Here is a 19,399-nt window from a genome sequence, read left to right on the forward strand (position 1 = left end):
AATGTGGTACTACGTAAGAGTGATGAAAATTATATGGGGAGATCACGTAAGTAATGAGAAGGTACTGAATAGAATTGGGATGAAAAGAACTTCACTAACTGGTTAAACGGACACATTCTGAGACATCAAGTCTTTAGTATGGGAGGGAAGTGTGGGAGTGGGGTAAAAATTGGTTGGAGAGGGAGACCAAGAGATGAATACAGTAAGTGCATTCAAAAGGATGTAAGATACAGTAGTTACCCGGAGATGAAGAGGCTTGCACAGGATAGAGTAGCATGGAGAGCTGCATGAAACCAGTCACTGGATTGAAGACCACAGCAGTAACAACTACATAGTTAGTCTGCCTCCTCTGTAGTTATGTTACCGGCCAAACCCGATTTTAGGATGAACTAGTTTCGCCTAGGTCAAACTCGTTCATACCGGTACCGAAATCACCTAATCTGCAATTTACTTATTTACTTACATTTGCAAGGTTTACTTTGGTGGCACTTGGAATTGGAGAGTACTTTGTTTTTCTTACAATTGCATTTGTTTGTTGTACAGTTTTTCATGTAACTGCATTTCACGAAGCCTTGCCCTGATCCAACAGAATGTTTTGTGGCTGCAGTCCTAAAAGATATTTCAATAGCCTGGTTAATATCTTCCACATGTAAAAACTTCTGAATGCAAACGTCCAAATCAGTTCTAAAAATATAAAAAAGAAATTAAAACAAATATTTTTAGTATTTTATTACAAAAAATTATGGAAAATTTTAATAAAATTATACCTGCAATAATATTTTTGAAGTACGCCATGTTTGGTTCCATGTTTGTAGAACCACTCATCAATCTTTTGAAGTATTACTCCAATTATGTTTCGAAGGTCACCTCTGTCTTTATCCAAATATGGAATAGATATGGTTACGTTGTCTCCAATGTCAGCTGGTGGATGGGATTTGTCAGAGGAAGCTTTCATTCCTTCAGCTTGTTTTTTTTTTCAAATTTTCTGACGCAATTTTTCTAACATCTTGAATGTAGTTTGTGTCAATTTTCACAATATTCTCATCGTAAATGTCTTCGTATTGTTCAGTATTGCTGTCATCTTAGATTGCCTTCTTTAGGTCATCTTCACGCTCAATATCATTTATGATTTCATTAGGCAACGAGGAAGTGGAAAGTCCTACTCTAGGTTCGATTCCGAATAATGCTTTGTAAGGTGATTGTTTTATACCAGAGTGGTAAGCTCGATTTTTCATGAATTGGACATACCTTAATCCTTCCGACCAATTCGTCGAATTATTGTCCTTTAACGAAGAACTTATCATAATTTCAATGTCTTGGTTGGCATGTTCAACAGAACCCTGACTTTGGATGTGCCTTGGTCTTCCATATACAATTTTCAGTTCTGACCAAAGCTTTGCGAGTTTACTTATAACATTATTGACAAATTCTGTGCCATTACCAGATTGAAGACTGCACGGTGCCCCTACAGTTAGGAATATGTCATTCAAATGATAAGCCACTTCTTCAGCCCTCTTTGATGTTAACGCACGAAGGAGAACAAATTTTGTGAGATGGTCTTCGTCAACTAGAATGAATTTTAAATTCTCGTCTGCTTGTGTTTGGAAATCAATCAAATCAACTTGGCATCTGGTATTCATTTCCGAATGGAAATTGGCTTTGAAACTAGCCCTCTTTTCTTTTTTGTCTTCTATTGTTGACAAACATCACACATTGATAAATACAGGCATATCATTTCCTTTGTGATATTGGCATATTTTTTTGATGTCTCGGGTAACATCCTATCGCGCCCAACATGACTCACAGCTACATGAGCTGCGTCAATCACATCATAAAGTTCAAAATGGTTCAAATGGCTCTAAGCACTATGGTAATTAACATCTAAGGTCATCAGTCCCCTAGATTTAGATCTACTTAAACCTAACTAACCTAAGGACATCACACATAACGATGTCCGAGGCAAGATTCGAACCTGCGACCGTAGCAGCTGCGTGGTTCCTGACTGAAGCGCCTAGAACCGCTCAGCCACAGCGGCCGGCCCATAAAGTTCATCAGATGGAACAAAGTATTTTATATTCCCTTCACACCGTGCAATGAGTTTTTTCACATCAGCCATTTTCAAAACAGCAAATCGTCCCAGTCTTCTTTTTCGTAATGATGTTCTTTTTCCAATCTTTTCCGCGTATTCTACTTGTTCAACCAAACCTGCATATTCGTATACTTATAACACATTATAATGAGAAGAAGTTTTGTTTTCACTTTGCAAAATTTGCTCCAGAAACTTTTCTCTCCACAGCTTTTGACTGGCTTGTCTATTACACGAAGGCTCATCAATGATGAAACGCCTCACAATAATTGTACTAGGATTATAATAAAATCTTTCAAACGCAACCAGCAACGTAGTGCGCACTCGTCGATGCAAAATACCTTTCAAAACAAAGAACAGTACGTGCAAAGAGCGGTTGAGAAGCGCGAGGTGCGAACCAGAGATGATTCGGGGATATCCCGTTCGTACAGGCAGCGACACGCTTTCCAAGTAGGCAAAACTAGTTCAGACAACGACGTACCAGTTTATCTTAAAGCATGTAAATTCTAACTAGGATAAACCCACTCGACCTAGGCTAATCTGTTTTATCCTATCGGTAACGGGATGAACGAGTTTGACGTAGGCGAAACTAGTTCATCCTAAAATCGGGTTTGGCCGGTAGCAGCTACATGTCATATTACGGTCGTCATCAGAATTTTTAAATGACTTTGAATCTATATATAAGCAAAAATGTCATCGAATAGCCTTCATGTGTTTTGGTGGCGAAGTTGTTTTCTGAATTTCAATCAATAAGAGAAAACATGTTGTCACTCTTGAATGGAATGACCTTTAACATGGTCTCATATCTTCAAATTGTTTTCATCTGTCAGGCACTGTCGAAGCTACCACCGCCCGCAAAACTACTGCATTATATTTATCACCGGAAAATACTAACGACAAATTGTAAAACGTTATTGTATTACTGAGAAAATGATCTTGAGAGTTCCTCTGAGGTTGTTGGGCGATTACCTGTAGTGAGGTTATACGAGTAATGCCACTCAATGCTGACTGAGGTTTTGTACACGCGGTTGCAGAGCTTCGGGAGGACAAAAGAAATGGCTCTGAGCACTATGGGACTCAACTGCTGTGGTCATCAGTCCCCTAGAACTTAGAACTACTTAAACCTAACTAACCTAAGGACATCACACATATCCATGCCCGAGGCAGGATTCGAACCTGCGACCGTAGCAGTCCCACGGCTCCTGACTGCGCGCCTAGAACCACGAGACCACCGCGGCCGGCTTCGGGAGGACAGCTGGCTGGACAGCGGAACACAGCAACATGAGTGGACTTCACTTCATCGAAGGTTCGACGCAGACTGCTTTGGGCTAAATTAGTGGCACGTGTACCACTGCGTTGGCCCGCATCTTTCATAAATCACAAACGTCTCACATACTACGTTTATTCGGGGTTGCAAATCCGTTTTCCGTAATCAGATTTTTCGATACCGTATTTGGTCGGTTAGGTGAACAATATCGATTCCGGGTACAAGGGTCTGAGAGGCGTATGTTATATTTGTAGTAGTTTATATAACATGTTACATGTCACAGAAATACATCAAATTCAGCATTTAATAATAATTTAGGTCTAATTAGAAATAAATTCCGTGAATTTGCAGCTTACCGGGATTCTTGGCAGAAAATGTTCTTGTAACGGTTCATCTCACAGCAGCAATTCATCAACACAGCAGCATCTCACAGCAATTTGAAAATGTGAAAAATTCGTTAGTTTAGATTGTTGAAAGAGTTACTGATGTTTACAATGTGAATCTGGTTTTTTTGTTTATTTTGTTTTTAAAATTTTAAAATTCCTCTGCTCTCCCTTCCTCAGTTCTAGAATAAATTCCGTGAATTTGCAGCTTATCGGGATTCTTGGCAGAAAATGTTCCTGTAAACGTTCGTCTCACAGCAGCAATTCATCAAAACAGCAGCACCTTACAGCAATTTGAAAATGTGAAAAATTCGTTAGTTTAGATTGTGAAAGAGTTACTGATGTTAACGTTGTGAATCTGTTGTTTTTTTTTTTTTTTTTTTAAATGTAAAATTCCTCTGCTCTCCCTTCCTCAGTTCTAGAAAAACAGTAAATAAATAATTGATCTCACTGACTGATCCGAACTACAGATTGAGCTTCTGCTTACATCTGAGAACGATTGTACAAGCATTGTACAGTTGCGTGTCTTAAGACACTGAACTAATCTTCACATGCTTTGTCTCAGCAAAGATTTTAAAACTTAATTTTTAAATAGTTATTCGTGTCGTCAGCAACACGAGGGAACGCGTCAACTGATTAGTGTTTTTCTCTTGAGCAGCATCGTACGAGTGAATGTTATTGAGTCAATCGGTGCTATTCCCACATGTTTAAGCCTCATTACTTTCCAGAATGAGATCTTCACTCTGCAGCGGAGTGTTCGCTGATATGAAACTTCCTGGCAGATTAAAAATGTGTATCGCACCGAGACTCGAACTCGGGACCTTTGCCTTTCGCGGGCAAGTGCTCTACCAACTTTTTTTTAAATCTCATTTTGTTCATTTTTGTTCGTAGAATCTGATCGGGGCGGACGTCGTAAGACACCCTTTCGAGTTCGTTGTTGATCTATTAACTCAGTTGTTTTATTACAGAGGGCAGCTAACCCTCTGACCGAACGCGCTGAGCTACCGTGCTGGCGTCAACTGAGCTACCCAAGCACGACTCACGACCCGTCCACACAGCTGTAATTCCGTCAGTAGAGCACTTGCCCGCGAAAGGCAAAGGTACCGAGTTCGAGTCTCGGTTCGGCACACAGTTTTAATCTGCCAGGAAGTCTCATTACTTTGCTTGAAAATATGGACTGGCAACGGGAATGACACATACGACCCGTCAGTATAATCATAATCGCATCTTCATCTTTCCCTCTCTGTATCTTTCTCGTATAACAAGTGTGTTCGAATGTAAGCTTAGTATAGTATCCGGACCTAATAGGTAGGGGCAAAATCCATTTTCGTTATTGATCACATAAAGCTATAACGACTTTTGCAGAGCGGTGATGTACCGTTGCACATATCTTAAAGAGGTAAATACTATCACGAGCCGCATTTAAGCCTGTAATAAACGTTTTCTCATGTGTACTCCCAGTCATTCTGAAAGAAAAAAAAGTGCTTGGTAAACGCTCTATTTCATTGTATATCCATCAGATTTTCTTCGGATATGACGTCCTTCTCAGAGTATTTTACTGTGCCTGTCTTATTTCCTTCTGCATCTTCTAAACCAGAAGTTATCAAAGGCTATTGAGGTTTCTGGGTACAGTCCATTCAGATTATCCGTTTACAGTTGCTTCCAGCTTACTCTCTATCAAGTTGTAACGTATTATGGAAAGACAAAACGTTCCTCGTGACTAAAGTAGGTAGTGAAATGATGCAGACTGCTAGCACAAGAAATATACTCTGAAAAGAAATGGTCAGCTAGACAGAACGAAGTTCGTGCAGTTCATTATATCTTGAGTATAATAGAGATGGCTTGAATTTGCTACCTTAAGGAGGACACTTATTGCACGGGGAACAAGCCATCAAAGGAATAATTTATTGGAATACTTACATTTAGTGGCACAGAAGAGCGAACTTGTTGTCTAGTGGAGCGATGTGTACATTTATCGAGTGAGGAAAGGTCAAAGGTCGTCTTTATGTGAAAGTAATTACAGCCCACGGTCGAAATTTACGACGTCACAATTCAAGTGCCAGCAGTTAGTTTTGGAAAGTGTTTCTTCCTCGGCGGTATTGACAAAAAAATATTGGGTTAGGCGGACGTGTGCGCAGCAGCAGATGCTGACCTCGCGCTAACCCCGTCACTAATGAAAAACAAAGGCTGCTATTAAGGAGGTCGCCTAGAGCTACTCGCCAGTATGACAGGTGATTTTGAAAGCTAACGTTAATCGAGTCAGCTGTATGGAGCGTAGGTGGAGCAGTAAATGTCAGGGGGAGAAGCTAAAAGAACCTCTCAGCATTTTATGCTCAAACAGTATTTTCGTTTGCTAACTGTAAGTCTGAGAAACCGAGCTCCAGAATTTCTTAGCAACTTCATCACCAGTCTCCAGTCTCGATAAGTATTATTCATCTGACTAGGCTGTCGCTTTTACCTTTTCTGTACTTACACACTGGCGTTAACTACTTGACGATTTTAATTGTGCAACATTAATGTAAGATGGTATCTGGTACAGAAGTTACAGTGCACAGAAAAATGTACAAGAATTCAAAGATGTCTTTAGACGTCTATCGCGACCAATAAATAAATAATAAACACAGGTACCTAACAGTAACAGTAATGAAACTCCACAGGCTAATAATACTTGAGGTGCATAACTCCATTAGAGATATGAAAAGATGGCTGGAGATGAATGCACTTCACTGAGGCAGTAATGTAAATTCCTCTTGCAAAAATGATCACTTGATGTCTTTGAAGGACTAACGTTGCCCCAAAGTCAAACAATTCGGTATATATTGTGCAAAAAACGGAAGAAAAACCAACGAGATAGATAAAAATATTGGCTTATTACTTCCCTGGCACATAAAAACATATCGCATTTTTATTAGGGTAACGAAAAAGATAGCTAGAATAGGGATAGGGCTGCCAAGGAGGGGAAGGAATCCAGCATGCTCTCTGTATGCATACCGGAAGCAGTGTTGCAGGCCCTCTACCGTTCCTGATCTATATAAACGATTTGGGAGACAGTATCAGCAGTCCGCTCATAATGTTTTCTGACGATGCTGTCATTTAGCATCTTGTAAAGTAATCAGATGATCAAAACAAGTTAAAAAGTAATTTAGCCAAGAGCTGTATTGTGCGAAAACTGGCATTTGACTCTAAATAATGAAAAATGTGAAGTTATCCACATGATGAAGCACAAAAGCCTGTGAGTTCAGCTAAGTACTTAGAGATTACAGTTACGGGGAGCTTAAATTGGAACCATCATATAGATAATGTTGTGTGGAAAACTAACCAGAGAGTGCGATGTGTTGGCAAGACACGTAGAAAATACAGTAGGTCTACTAAAGAGACTGCCCACAGCGTGCTTGTCCGCTCTCTTCTGCAGTAATGCTGTTCGTCGTGGAATCTGCATCGGTTAGGATGGACGGACGACATCGAAAATGTGCAAAGAGGGATCGCTCGTTTTTTAATATCGTGAAATAGAGGGAATAGTGCCACGCATATGATAGCGAATTGGAGTGGCAATCGTTAGAAGAAAGGCGTTTTTCGTTGCGGCAGGAACTCCTCATGAACTTTCAATCACCAAATTTCTCTTTCGAATGCGAAAAATATTTATTTAGCATCACCTACGTAGTGTGAAATGATCAGCGTACTAAATTATCAGAAATCAGAGCTCTCATGTAAAGATTTAAGCGTTCGTTTTTCCCGCGAGCTGTTGGAAAGTGAAACGGCAGGCAGGTTGAAGGTGGTTCGATGAACCCTCTGCTAGGCACTTACATATGAATTATAGAGTAATCATGTACACGTATATGTGTAGAATTTATCACGAGGGACCATTTTAAAGTCAGACTAAGTAACGGCAGTCTTGCTGAGAGGCTGTCTCTGAGTGATGTATCTGCTGCAGAAGTTGCACTAAATCCATATTGATTTACTAGACTAACGATAGTTTCTAACTACCTGGTCGCCATCTGTTCTGTGGAACTGGTTTTACACGGAGAAATAAATATACTTGTACACGTACAAAAGCTATTCACTTTAGAATTTTGTGTCGGTACAATAGCAAGTGCTGTGATGATGGCGTAGGTAGCACTAATAAGTTCCAAATCGTAGCCCAGAGAATAACACAGTTCACTTCCATAAGACTACCTGGAACATCATGGTCGCGACATAACACCTAGAAGTAGACAACAACAGGACCACCTGCAGTGGATGCGTGGTCTCTTAAATTCTCCGCTCGGTCACGCTGGTATAACATCCGATGGCCAGATGTGCTGCTGTGGTAGCGGAGGCACATCTACATCCAATAGTACATACGTACTCCGCGAGCCACAATACATCGTTTCAGGTAAAACCGCTGCTGTCAGAGTCAGAAACCTTGAGAAGCACTGTCGTGATGAATGGGTCGTCCATCGACTTCCGTCAACTTTATCAGTAGACAGACGGGCAACATCGTAACATACCTTTTTCATATAAGTGTTTTATGACGGCATACGCAGTATATTCTTTGCATTGATAAAAAATCTTTTAAAAATTTTGGGGTGAATTGTTATAAAAACTGTAGAGTCCGCTTTAGCTGCTTGTAGCAGCTACATGCCTACACCATTTTCCAGTTTCATGCTGCGCGACAGCAATAGGTATGGAACTATACTAACGAGAACCATACGTAGAATGATACAGTGATTAACATGGCGCAGAAAGACTACCATTGGAATACAATGTCTGCGGCTTGAGCCAATTGAAATAAAAGTGTTCTGAGTGTCGTGCCCCTGGAGAAACCAACGTGGCCACGGTTACAGTGGTCTTCTGGGTCTACTGATGCGCTTTAGATGTGTGAAGTCGCTTAAATTTTGTTACTGCTGCTCACTGAGCATGACGTTACGTCACAGTTTTAAAAAGGTCGTTGTAATGAGGGATCACCAATTTAGTATTGGAGGGCAGCGTGGAGGGTAAAAATCGTAGAGGAAGACCAAGAGATGAATACACGAAGCAGATTCAGAAGGATGTAGGTTGCAGTAGGTACTGGGAGATGAAGAAGCTTGCACAGGATAGAGTAGCATGGAGAGCTGCATCAAACCAGTCTCAGGACTGAAGACCACAACAGACGACAACGTTGTAATGACTGGTTACTTGAGACGGAAGGAGCGGGAACCGTATTATATGTTGACACGGTGGAGGGAGTGGAGATCTACTGTTGTCTGTTGCTTCTTGCATTGATTGTTGCGACTGGTGTTCATAGGCGAATGACGTGCGGGCTGCAGTTTTCCTCCTGCTGGACGCAGGCCGCGGTGTGGCGAACAAGCGGACAACAGCCGATAGCGTCAACAGTTCGTGGCGCGTCTTATTGGACTCTAAGGGCTGGCAGCCAAGATGAGGCAAACATGTGTCATCCTCTGTGTTCATTTTGTTAGGGTGTTTTATTATTTCTAAGACATCTCTAATCTTGCGTTTCGTCTAAGCCAGATGCTTAGCTAGTACGTGGGCTTAGTTAAAGTTGATTTGCCGGTTGTTCGGCCACTGCAGACTTGCTGTGCTGCCTCATATGAATGCAGCGCTAATGTTCGCGTATGCGAGTTGCTGTCGGGCTGCCGATCTCACCGATGTATACTTCTGCACACACAGACATTCCACCTTGCAAACAGTGTGTAAAGTATCTACTTGTCTTTCGTGCAGGAAGCAACAGACAGCAGCACATCCCCACTCCCTACACCGAAGCAGCCTATTATAAACTCATCCTCAGAAGAAACAACAGAACATCTTGAACGACTAGAGAAAAGACGTTTATATTCACAGGACATGTGCATTAATATGTTCTGCAGAAATGATTAGCATTTCAGTCACCGCAGTTCAACATGTATGCTGTTCCCCAGTAGGCACAGGGACCGCCCTGATAACTTGTTCCATAAGTGGTCTCATCAACGCGTATAAGGAGCGAATGGCGTCCTGTGATGTAGCCATTCATGACGAGTTCACCTTGTTCCAAATCTCATCTGTGGTGTAAACGTAGGCTTCTGAGCCCTTTGTCACGGTCAATAAAATTCTTCTCGGCTTGGGACCGCATTGTCAACTATAAAATTCCGACGTTTCGGCGATTCTTGGCTGCGGGCAGTGACATCTTTGCAGAAGGACACCTCTCGCAGAGCATCAGGCGTACGGCAGGCCACAGCGGTGGAGGGTAAACAGTGCTGACGCGCCCTAGTCGATGCTAGGCAGTTAGTAAACAGCGGTACGCTACAGTCGCCGCCCAGTTTCCTATTCGCCGATTTCCAACAATGGACATCAATAAAGAAAACTCCAATGGAAGACGCCTATTTCCGCCAGTGACACCAAGCAATGCAAAGACCAATAAAAGAACACCTAATAACCTTCCTTCTCACCCTCATATCCAATGACAGCTCCGTAGTATATAAGTAATCAAACTAGTGCCCGTTCAGCAGTTAGCAATACACCCTGACGAAGGCGTCTTGCAATAGTCGCAGAAACGTCGGAATTTTATAGTTGACAATGCGTTCCCAAACCCAGAAGAATTTTATTGAATGACTTCATATGTGATGGTTGACATTTGGTCGCAGCGCTGCACCTGTCGTTTCACCATATCCCACACATTTCAGATTGATTGGTGATCCGGCGAGCTAGGGAAAAAGACTGACATTCTGTGACACCAAGAAGACACGTATTCGTGCAGCAACAGGTGGTCGTGCATTGTCTTGCTGAAAAATGCTGTCTGGGGCTTTGTGCAAAAAGGGTATGGCTCATGGTCGCAGGAATTCATGTAGATATCACTCGTCACAGTGCCCTGGACACGCACCAGCTATGATTTGTAGTTGTACCTGATACCACTCCGCACTGTAACTCCTTGAGTTGGTGCTGTTTGTCTTGTGAGAATACAGTCACTGTGATGCCGCTCCGTCTGTCTACGGCGAACCAAAATGTGGCCATCATTTTCAAACAAACAAACCTGGTTTCATCTGAAAACACTATCTGATGTCATTCCTGCCCCAGGGACGTTGTTCAATACACTACAGCCTCTAGTATGTTTCCGCACATTCCTCAAAGGTAGGCAGAGAAGTGGACGACGCGCACGTAACTCAAGCCATAATAAACGGCGAGGGACTGTCATCCCTGATAGTGTACGATGTGTTACACTATTTCACCAATCACCAGTGCCGAGGACACAGATCTATCCTGCAATGTCATTTGGATGATGTGTCGATCTTCCCGGGGGGTGGTCTGGGTGGTGCTACCTAACTAATTTCGTCGGTTCTACGGCCTTCCGTGAACCAATCTGCATACACATTGCACTGCCGCAAAATTCGCCCGACACAAGCAGCAACTTCCCGGATGAATGCATCACATGCTCTCATGCTAATAATGCACCCTCTTTCAAACTCGCTGTGTTGACTTTACGATTCGCGCATACGTCTGCGAGGTTTTCTCCACGTCTGCTCAAGTCACACTGATCCATTAACTTCGGTTTGTAGGGACAATCATAGCCGCAGGCACATATTACCGGTAGGTGGTGTTGCGCCGATATCACCTTGAATGTGCGGGCTAACATGGTTCAAATACTAATCGTTTCTGCAGAACATACACATTGACATGGCCTGTGAATATGAATATCTTATCTCCAGTTCTTCAAGGTATCCTGTGTTTTTCTAAACGTGAGTGTTATATACTGGGTGATGAAAAAGTTAGCATAAATTTAAAAACTTAATAAACCACGGAATAATGTAGATAGAGAGGTAAAAATTGACACACATGCTTGAAATGACATGGGGTTTTATTAGAACTAAAGAAAAACAAAGTTCACAAAATGTCCGACAGATGGCGCTGGACAGCAGAACTGCTACCGTGACGGGTGAGAGGTACGCCGTTATGTTACAGAATCGCATCATCCCCAGCCTGGCTGATAAACACCTGCTGGAACGTACGCTGTTTATGCAGGATGGCGCTCCACCCCATATTGCTAGACGCGTGAAAGATCTCTTGCGTGCGTCGTTTGGTGATGATTGTGTGCTCAGCCGCCACTTCGTCATGCTTGGCCTCTCAGGTCCCCAGATCTCAGTCCGTGCAATTATTGGCTTTGGGGTTACCTGAAGTCGCAAGTGTATCGTGATCGACCGACATCTCTAGGTTCAAATGGCTCTGAGCACTATGGGACTTAACTTCTGAGGTCATCAGTCCCCTAGAACTTAGAACTACTTAAACCTAACTAACCTGAGGACATCACACATATCCATGCCCGAGGCAAGATTCGAACCTGCGACCGTAGCAGTAGCGCGGTTCCAGACTGAAGCGCCTAGAACCGCTCGGCCACTCTGGCCGGCGACATCTCTAGGGATGCTGAAAGACAACATCCGAAGCCAATGCCTTACCTTACCATAACTCCGGACATGCTTTACTGTGCTGTTCACATTATTCCTAGACTACAGCTATTGTTGGCGAGTGATGGTGGAGATATTGAGCATTTCATGTAAAGAACATCATCTTTGATTTGTCTTACTTTGTTATGCTAATTATTGCTATTCTGATCAGATGAAGCGCCATCTGTCGGACATTTTTGAACGTTTGTATTTTTTTGGTTCTAATAAAACCCCATGTCATTCCAAGCATGTATGTCAATTTGTACCTCTCTATCTACTTTATTCCGTGATTTATTCAGTTTTCAAATTTATACTGACTTTTTGATCATCCGGTGGTTCCCACTCGTTCCGCTTCTAGTAACAACGACCTTTATGTTGTTGATGTAACGTCATTTTCAGATAGCAGCAATGACAGACATAGCCGGCTCCATACAGTTAAGACACACCGGTAGATCCAGAAGAAGGCCACTGCAACGTTGGTTTGTCCAGAATCATTTTTTATATTATGACGCCTTGCGATACTCAAAAAACTTTTATGTCAATCTAACATTGGAATCTTTTTACAAGAATAAAGACGCCACTAAGTAACGTGAAAACCCGCATGGCGCGACTGTTTACAGTTCAGTATTTAGGTATTTGATAGAGATTATCTATGAGAAGGACGGCTGGATTTATATGGCATGAAATTTATCTCATCACACACAGGCTATCGATACAGAGATTCACTTTCAGATCATATTAATCTGTTTTTTCACCTTCAGATTCTCACAGGAAGCCTGTGTATTCAATGAGGCAATACACCACCTCATCACTGGGTGGAGCTTTTGACTTCAGAGTGATTGTATGGAACGTCTGATCATCTTACCTGAACCTTACACATCTAGAAGAGCAGCATGTGAGTGCTTTGCTTTCATCTCTAACAGTTTCCGGGAATACTGAGCGTCGATTATGTGGCAATGGATCTGGACGATGGCTCAGTATTTTTCGGTATCTCGTGGAAAATGTGACACACCATTTTATCTACATCTACATCTACATTTATACTCCGCAAGCCACCCAACTGTGTGTGGCGGAGGGCACTTTACGTGCCACTGTCATTACCTCCATTTCCTGTTCCAGTCGCGTATGGTTCCCCGGAAGAATGACTGCCGGAAAGCCTCCGTGCGCGCTGGAATCTCTCTAATTTTACGTTCGTGATCTCCTCGGGAGGTATAAGTAGGAGGAAGCAATATACTCATCCAGAAACGCACCCTCTCGAAACCTGGACAGCAAGCTACACCGCGATGCAGAGCGCCTCTCTTGCAGAGTCTGCCACTTGAGTTTGCTAAACATCTCCGTAACGCTATCGCGCTTACCAAATAACCCTGTGACGAAACGTGCCGCTCTTCTTTGGATCTTCTCTATCTTCTCTGTGAACCCGACCTGGTACGGATCCCACACTTATGAGCAATACTCAAGTATAGGTCGAACGAGTTTTTTGTAAGCCACCTCCTTTGTTGATGGACTACATTTTCTATGGATTCTCCCAATGAATCTCAACCTTCCACCCGCCTTACAACAATTAATTTTATATGATCATTCCACTTCAAATCGTTCCGCACGCATACCCCCAGATATTTTACAGATGTAACTGCTACCAGTGTTGTTCCGCTATCATACAATCATACAACAAAGGGCGAACTGGAGCTCTACTCGGCACTAGACAGACGAATGCTCATAAGCGTACAATGGAGACTGGAGCCTCTTAAACACATGCTTTGGCTCGTCAGTGCGAAGAAGAGATTCGTCGAGTACTTTCAAAGGATTATTTCCAGTGTCGGCAACATCAGAACATAAATGCTGTATTAAAGATGGTGCACATACTGAGCTTCATGGGAAAGAATATGGTACAGATGGTGACAAGGTAAATTATTTTATTACATTACGATTTTATTTGCCTGTTTTTGTTTTTGGTTTTTTTAACAGCTGTAAATTTGATTTTTTTCAGAATGAATTGGGTCACGTACAAGTATTTGTTCGTGGAATGCAAATTTCTCGTGACCATCGACTCCGGTAGTTGAAATTCGTCACACTTTATGTAAGGTGGTGTCAGGGCGGCGGCAGCTCGCAGAGGAAGGCGAGCGGCAGGTGGCACGCGACGTCGAAGAGCGTGCCGTTGGGGTGCAGCGCCAGGCAGTCCTCATAGCCGTAGCCGTCGCCATTGTCCGGCTGGCCCGCCTCCCACGCGTCGAATTCCATGTCCGACAGGTACCTGGCTGCGGAGAAAAAACAAACCAACGGCTGTGTCGTCGTTTTTTTCCTGTCCTCTGTAATCTTTTCTTGTTTGCATACTTCTCACAACCAATGTCTTTAAATTTCCTACTACATTTTACAAATGTTTTCCTATTTTACTTCCACTGAAAAACTAGCTAGCGAAGTCTAAACACTTCTACCACCAAAGTGCCATTTCTAACGTTATGCCTCAAATGCTGTTTCTGGAGCACCTTTTCTAATACCTCCCAGTTTGCTTGTATGTCGACTTACGATCTGCGATACTTTTGGCCGCCTGGTTCCAAGTATTTATTACGGGCGTTCAGTAAGTAATGCAACGCTTTTTTTTCTGAAAGCAGGCAGGATTCCAAGACACCGCATTATTCCCCTGTTTCTCAAGACAATCTCCGTTCCATGCGACGGGCTTACGCCACCTTACTGGCAGGGCCTGTATGCTTGCATGGTACCGCCCTACTACTCTATGTCGGAGCTGACTTTTTGCTGCATCAGTTACCTTGGAGGAGGTCGGAGGGAGAATAGTGTTTAACGTCTCCTAGACAACGAGCTCATTAGAGGCAGAGAAGAAGCTCCTATTAGCGAAGGATGGGTAAGGAAATCGGTCAAGCCCTCTCAAATGATCCATCTTGACATTTGGCTTAAGCAGTTTAGGGAAATCGAAGAAAACGTAAATCAGGATGGCCTGCCGCGATCCAAACCATCGTCATCCTGATTGCGAGTGTAGTGTGCTAACCGTGAAGTGCATCCTTCCTTGGGTTAAACAGATGGAAGTCGGAAGGTGCGAGGTCATGGCTGCATGTTGGATGAGGAAAAACAGGTCGAATGAAGGTTTGTGAGCTTTTCTCGGATGTGCAGACTTATGAGAGACCTTGTGTTTGCATTTTGCTGGTTACGAAGACGAAGTCGTTTCTTTAGTTTCCTCCCGGCTCCCCGAAGAACAAGATTTATCGACAGGACACTAAAACACGCTGGAGGTTGAAGATGAGCATTGCAAAAGGGGGTAGCCAACATCCTACCTGAAATATTTCGGTCCACAGTACAGCAATTTTAAGCAACGTTTGGAACCTTCGAGTAAATATGGTACGCAATTAACAAGTGGTACGTTCCCATATGGAAATGAAAATGTATTTCTTTCACTAGATTATCCGATGTTTCTCCTAGGCATGTTCTTGTAAATGTTTCCACAAATTTCGTTGTCCTATGATCCCTCGTTTTTCATGGTGGCCATCTCAAGTAGTCAAAGTAAAATTATAACCACCCTGTACTTTATTTTTGTTGTTCTTAAATTGTAATACCAAAGCACATCCGATCTCGTTGTAATAGGTATCTATGGATAAACAGAGTTACGACTACTAGTACTACTACTACTACTACTACTACTACTAGAACATCCGGAAGCACACTATTGAAGTGATATTAGGTCTACATACCCTGTGTATCGTTAGCACCTTATCAAACCTGGGAGCGATTTTAGTTTGTTGACAATAGCGTACTTTGTCTGCTGCATGGAATGTAAATAAATGTAAACTGTGACAGTGAATTTGTCAGTATTACTTGCACTCAAAAGCCTTAGACGATCATGGAAGCGAAACAAAGTACATAGTTTTATCCTATTACAAAATTATTGCCGTAACGAATTTCTTTGACGTGTGTGTGAGGTAGGTGTGTTAAAAATTCATGAGCTGCCACGCATCAACCTGAGAAGCCTTGTCTGAGTTCATACCTGCTATTGACAAGAATGGGGAAGACAGTTGGAGGTGACCTTTAGTCGTATTTCAGAACCTAATTTTGTATGACTGGCCACGGAATTTCTCCCTGCACCTTCTGCTGCCAGTCCTGGGTTCTAATAACAGCGTCTACATACTCGATAATAAGAAAGTGGCTTCACTAATTTTAAAAGTTTCAGCATCTCCCACCTGGACTATTCTTAAATTTATTTACTGGCGATCGCGGTTTCGGCTGTTGTACTACTCACAGGTAATACATTATTATGATCTGCATTTATGCATATTCATTCATGTTAAGAGGAAACCATCCTCATTTTATATGTGCTTACATACTTCACGTAATATGCACATGTTGTTAGAGTTGCAGCAAATTTTGGTGATAGACGTACCAATTAATTAGCCTACTATACCTATTTTCATTCACTGCTTTCATATGGCATCATATTTTGGGGCAATTCAGCATTAAGAGAAAAATATTCATTACACAAAAGCGTGTAATAAGAATAATAGCTGGAGCCCACCCAAGATGACCTTGCAGACGTTTACTTTAGGAACTCGGGATATTCACAGTATTCACTTATGAAATTCATTACTAATAATCCATCCCAATTCAAAAACAGTAGCAAGTAGAAAAGGTGATCTCCTCTATCCTGTGTTAAAGCTGACTTTCGCACAGAAGTGGCTGACTTATCCTATCACAAAAATCTTTGTTCATTTGCCAAATATCATTAAAAGTCTGACATATAGTCAACCGCAATTTTAAAACAAACTGAAAGGATATCTGAATGATAACTCCTTCTGCTCAATATATTAACTTTTAGATATGAAATAGTAACTGTGAAACGAGGTATATCGTCTAAAGAAAACTTATGTTAAACTGACATGTTCCACATCATTACGCACTGTCGTATTCGTAATCTGTGGAACAATTACTAGTGTAATGTAATGAAATAAGATTGCTCGTCCTCTGCAAAATAGCATATCGGTTAATATAAAGATTTCGATCGAATTCATGTCAAAACTGAAACGTTGATTATCATTGAGCGTGTTCCAGGTGTGCCATTCGTCATATTTTAATATAATGGAGAACTGTTTTGGCGGTTATGCAACTGTGTCGGCTACAATTTGTCGTATCGTACAGAACTGTGTTCGCTGCCTTTAGAAGCGAATCGCCCACTCCACAAGTGACAATGGTCACGCGACGTGGGCGCGGAGCTTGAGAAAGCTTTGATGGCTGGCTACCTTTGTGCTTGGGCAACGGCAGACCAATGGAAGAACTGCCAATATTCGTTACATCCAGTATTATTATTTAATGTTTGAAAGGTTAAAACCCGTCTATCAATGCATAAGCTTCTATGCAAATTGTCCGCAGCTCTTGGTCTTGCGGTAGCGTTCTCGCTTCTTGCGCACGGGGTCCCGGGTTCGATTCCCGGCGGGGTCAGGAATTTTCTCTACCTCGTGATGACTGGGTGTTGTGTGTTCTCCATCATCATTTCATCATCATTGACTTGCAAGTCGCCGAAGTGGCGTCCACTAAAAAGGACTTGCAATACGGCGGCCGAACTTGCCCGCATGGGGCCTCCCGGCCAACAATGCCATACGATCATTTCATTTCTACGCAAATTGATGTCTTCATAACAACAATTTCAATTATTACAAATTAACCAGCAACAATTAACAAAATAATTAGAACTCTGCTATGAATATCACCGGAATTTCCCAAAGTATCACGAAAGAGGGCCATGTGCAGACAGGTGGCAAACACAGTTTATGACTAACTTTAGTAAATCATCGATTAGCCTGCTTGACATGAACAAGTATCATACATTTATGGAAGTGGCTTACTGTATAATTTTGCCCCAGGAAACATTAGTTTAAAATTAATAGACCATGAATTAATGTTTAATATTTGTGGTGAATAAGTATTATGATCAGACTCCGCGAACATTACAGCGGTTTGTTTCTTTTGACTGGCTCTCACCTAGTACTGACTGTATTACATTGGTGAAATTTTCCTGACGTACCTTGGAACACTAAATAAGATGGCATCCCATGTATTTAAGGACTTGGAACATTATTGTAATGATGCAGTAACAATCTCAAAAGCCGCAGTGAACTGCAGTGATGAAAATTGCATGCTAGAAACCACGACCTGACAAGATGAATTCCATTGGGGACAATGATACAGGAGGCCAAAATTAGAAAAAAAAGGAAAACACTCAGCGCTAACTGCTAGAATTTACGCTTGTGGTTTATAGAACGTGGTAACTTCACGTGAGGGACACTTTACGACGCTATCATATTTAGATGCAGTAATGTATCGTTACAGGAAGATTTACTAATTGATCATTCCCGTCGGATGAAGAGAAACCACTACACTGTGAACGTAAGTGAAGATAAGTCAGACGTTAAAAGCTTCCTTAAGATGAGTTCTAAAGTGGTAATAAAAGATATTCCCTAGTAAAATCACCACGTACGTGCCAAAATTATACTGTTCTACAAGTAATTTGGACATTATGTCATCGACTAATAGTCTATGAAATTTTTCAATGGTGTATACCATTTGCCTATCATTTTCTAACATTTTAGGTATTTAGCCACAGAGTTAAATAATTTTATTACACACTTTAAAATTGTAGACGTGCGGTATTCGACATTTTAAAAGTTTTAAAGACACTCAGAGATGTAACACTGTGGAAATTAGTTGCAGAGCTACAGAATTGTGGTGGTTGTAATTCAAACTGTTTAAGATGATCAACGTAACTAACGCTCGATAACTGGTAGCTCTCGACAGATATCATATAGCTAAGCAGCCACAACGAAATTAGAAGCTTTTGCTACAAATACTTGGCATGTATTCCTTGCTGATTCTGATTCTACGTCTTCATCCGAATTTTTTATGTAAAACCACTTAAAACATTTTATATGAAACAAATTAATTAATATTCTACATCTTTATTCTACTTGTCTGCATATTTATTTCTCTCCATCGTCACCCAGACGACGAACATATTTCTCCCAACCAGAGACCAGTTTGTTGATGTCGTCCCTGTGGAATGTTTGACTTTTAGAGACACAACCTCACCTCTGCTTGCACCGCTTCATCGATATCAGAGTGAAGTTCTCGGGACGGTTCTTTAAGTTCTGGGAACAGATGAAAATCGGATGGGGATTATTCGGGACTGTATGGAGGACGATGAATGATAGCGAACTCAAGGCGTCGGATCTTTGCTGATGTCGTAGCACTCGTGTGTTGTCTGGCATTGTCATGCTGAAGAAGA

At 41.9% G+C, this 19,399-nt stretch overlaps 1 protein-coding gene across 1 annotated transcript in view; it reads right to left on the reverse strand.

Moving 5' to 3' along the window:
- Nucleotides 1-14,211: 14,211 nt before the first annotated feature.
- Nucleotides 14,212-19,399, reverse strand: part of LOC126456378 (macrophage mannose receptor 1-like) — a 61,668-nt gene continuing 56,480 nt past the window's right edge. The window contains exon 7 of the mRNA XM_050092131.1: nt 14,212-14,378. Coding sequence (XP_049948088.1) covers nt 14,212-14,378 — 167 coding nt within the window. The remainder of the gene's footprint in view (nt 14,379-19,399) is intronic.

The sequence above is a fragment of the Schistocerca serialis genome, chromosome 2, assembly GCF_023864345.2.
Source record: "Schistocerca serialis cubense isolate TAMUIC-IGC-003099 chromosome 2, iqSchSeri2.2, whole genome shotgun sequence".
Taxonomy (NCBI): Eukaryota; Metazoa; Arthropoda; class Insecta; order Orthoptera; family Acrididae; genus Schistocerca; species Schistocerca serialis.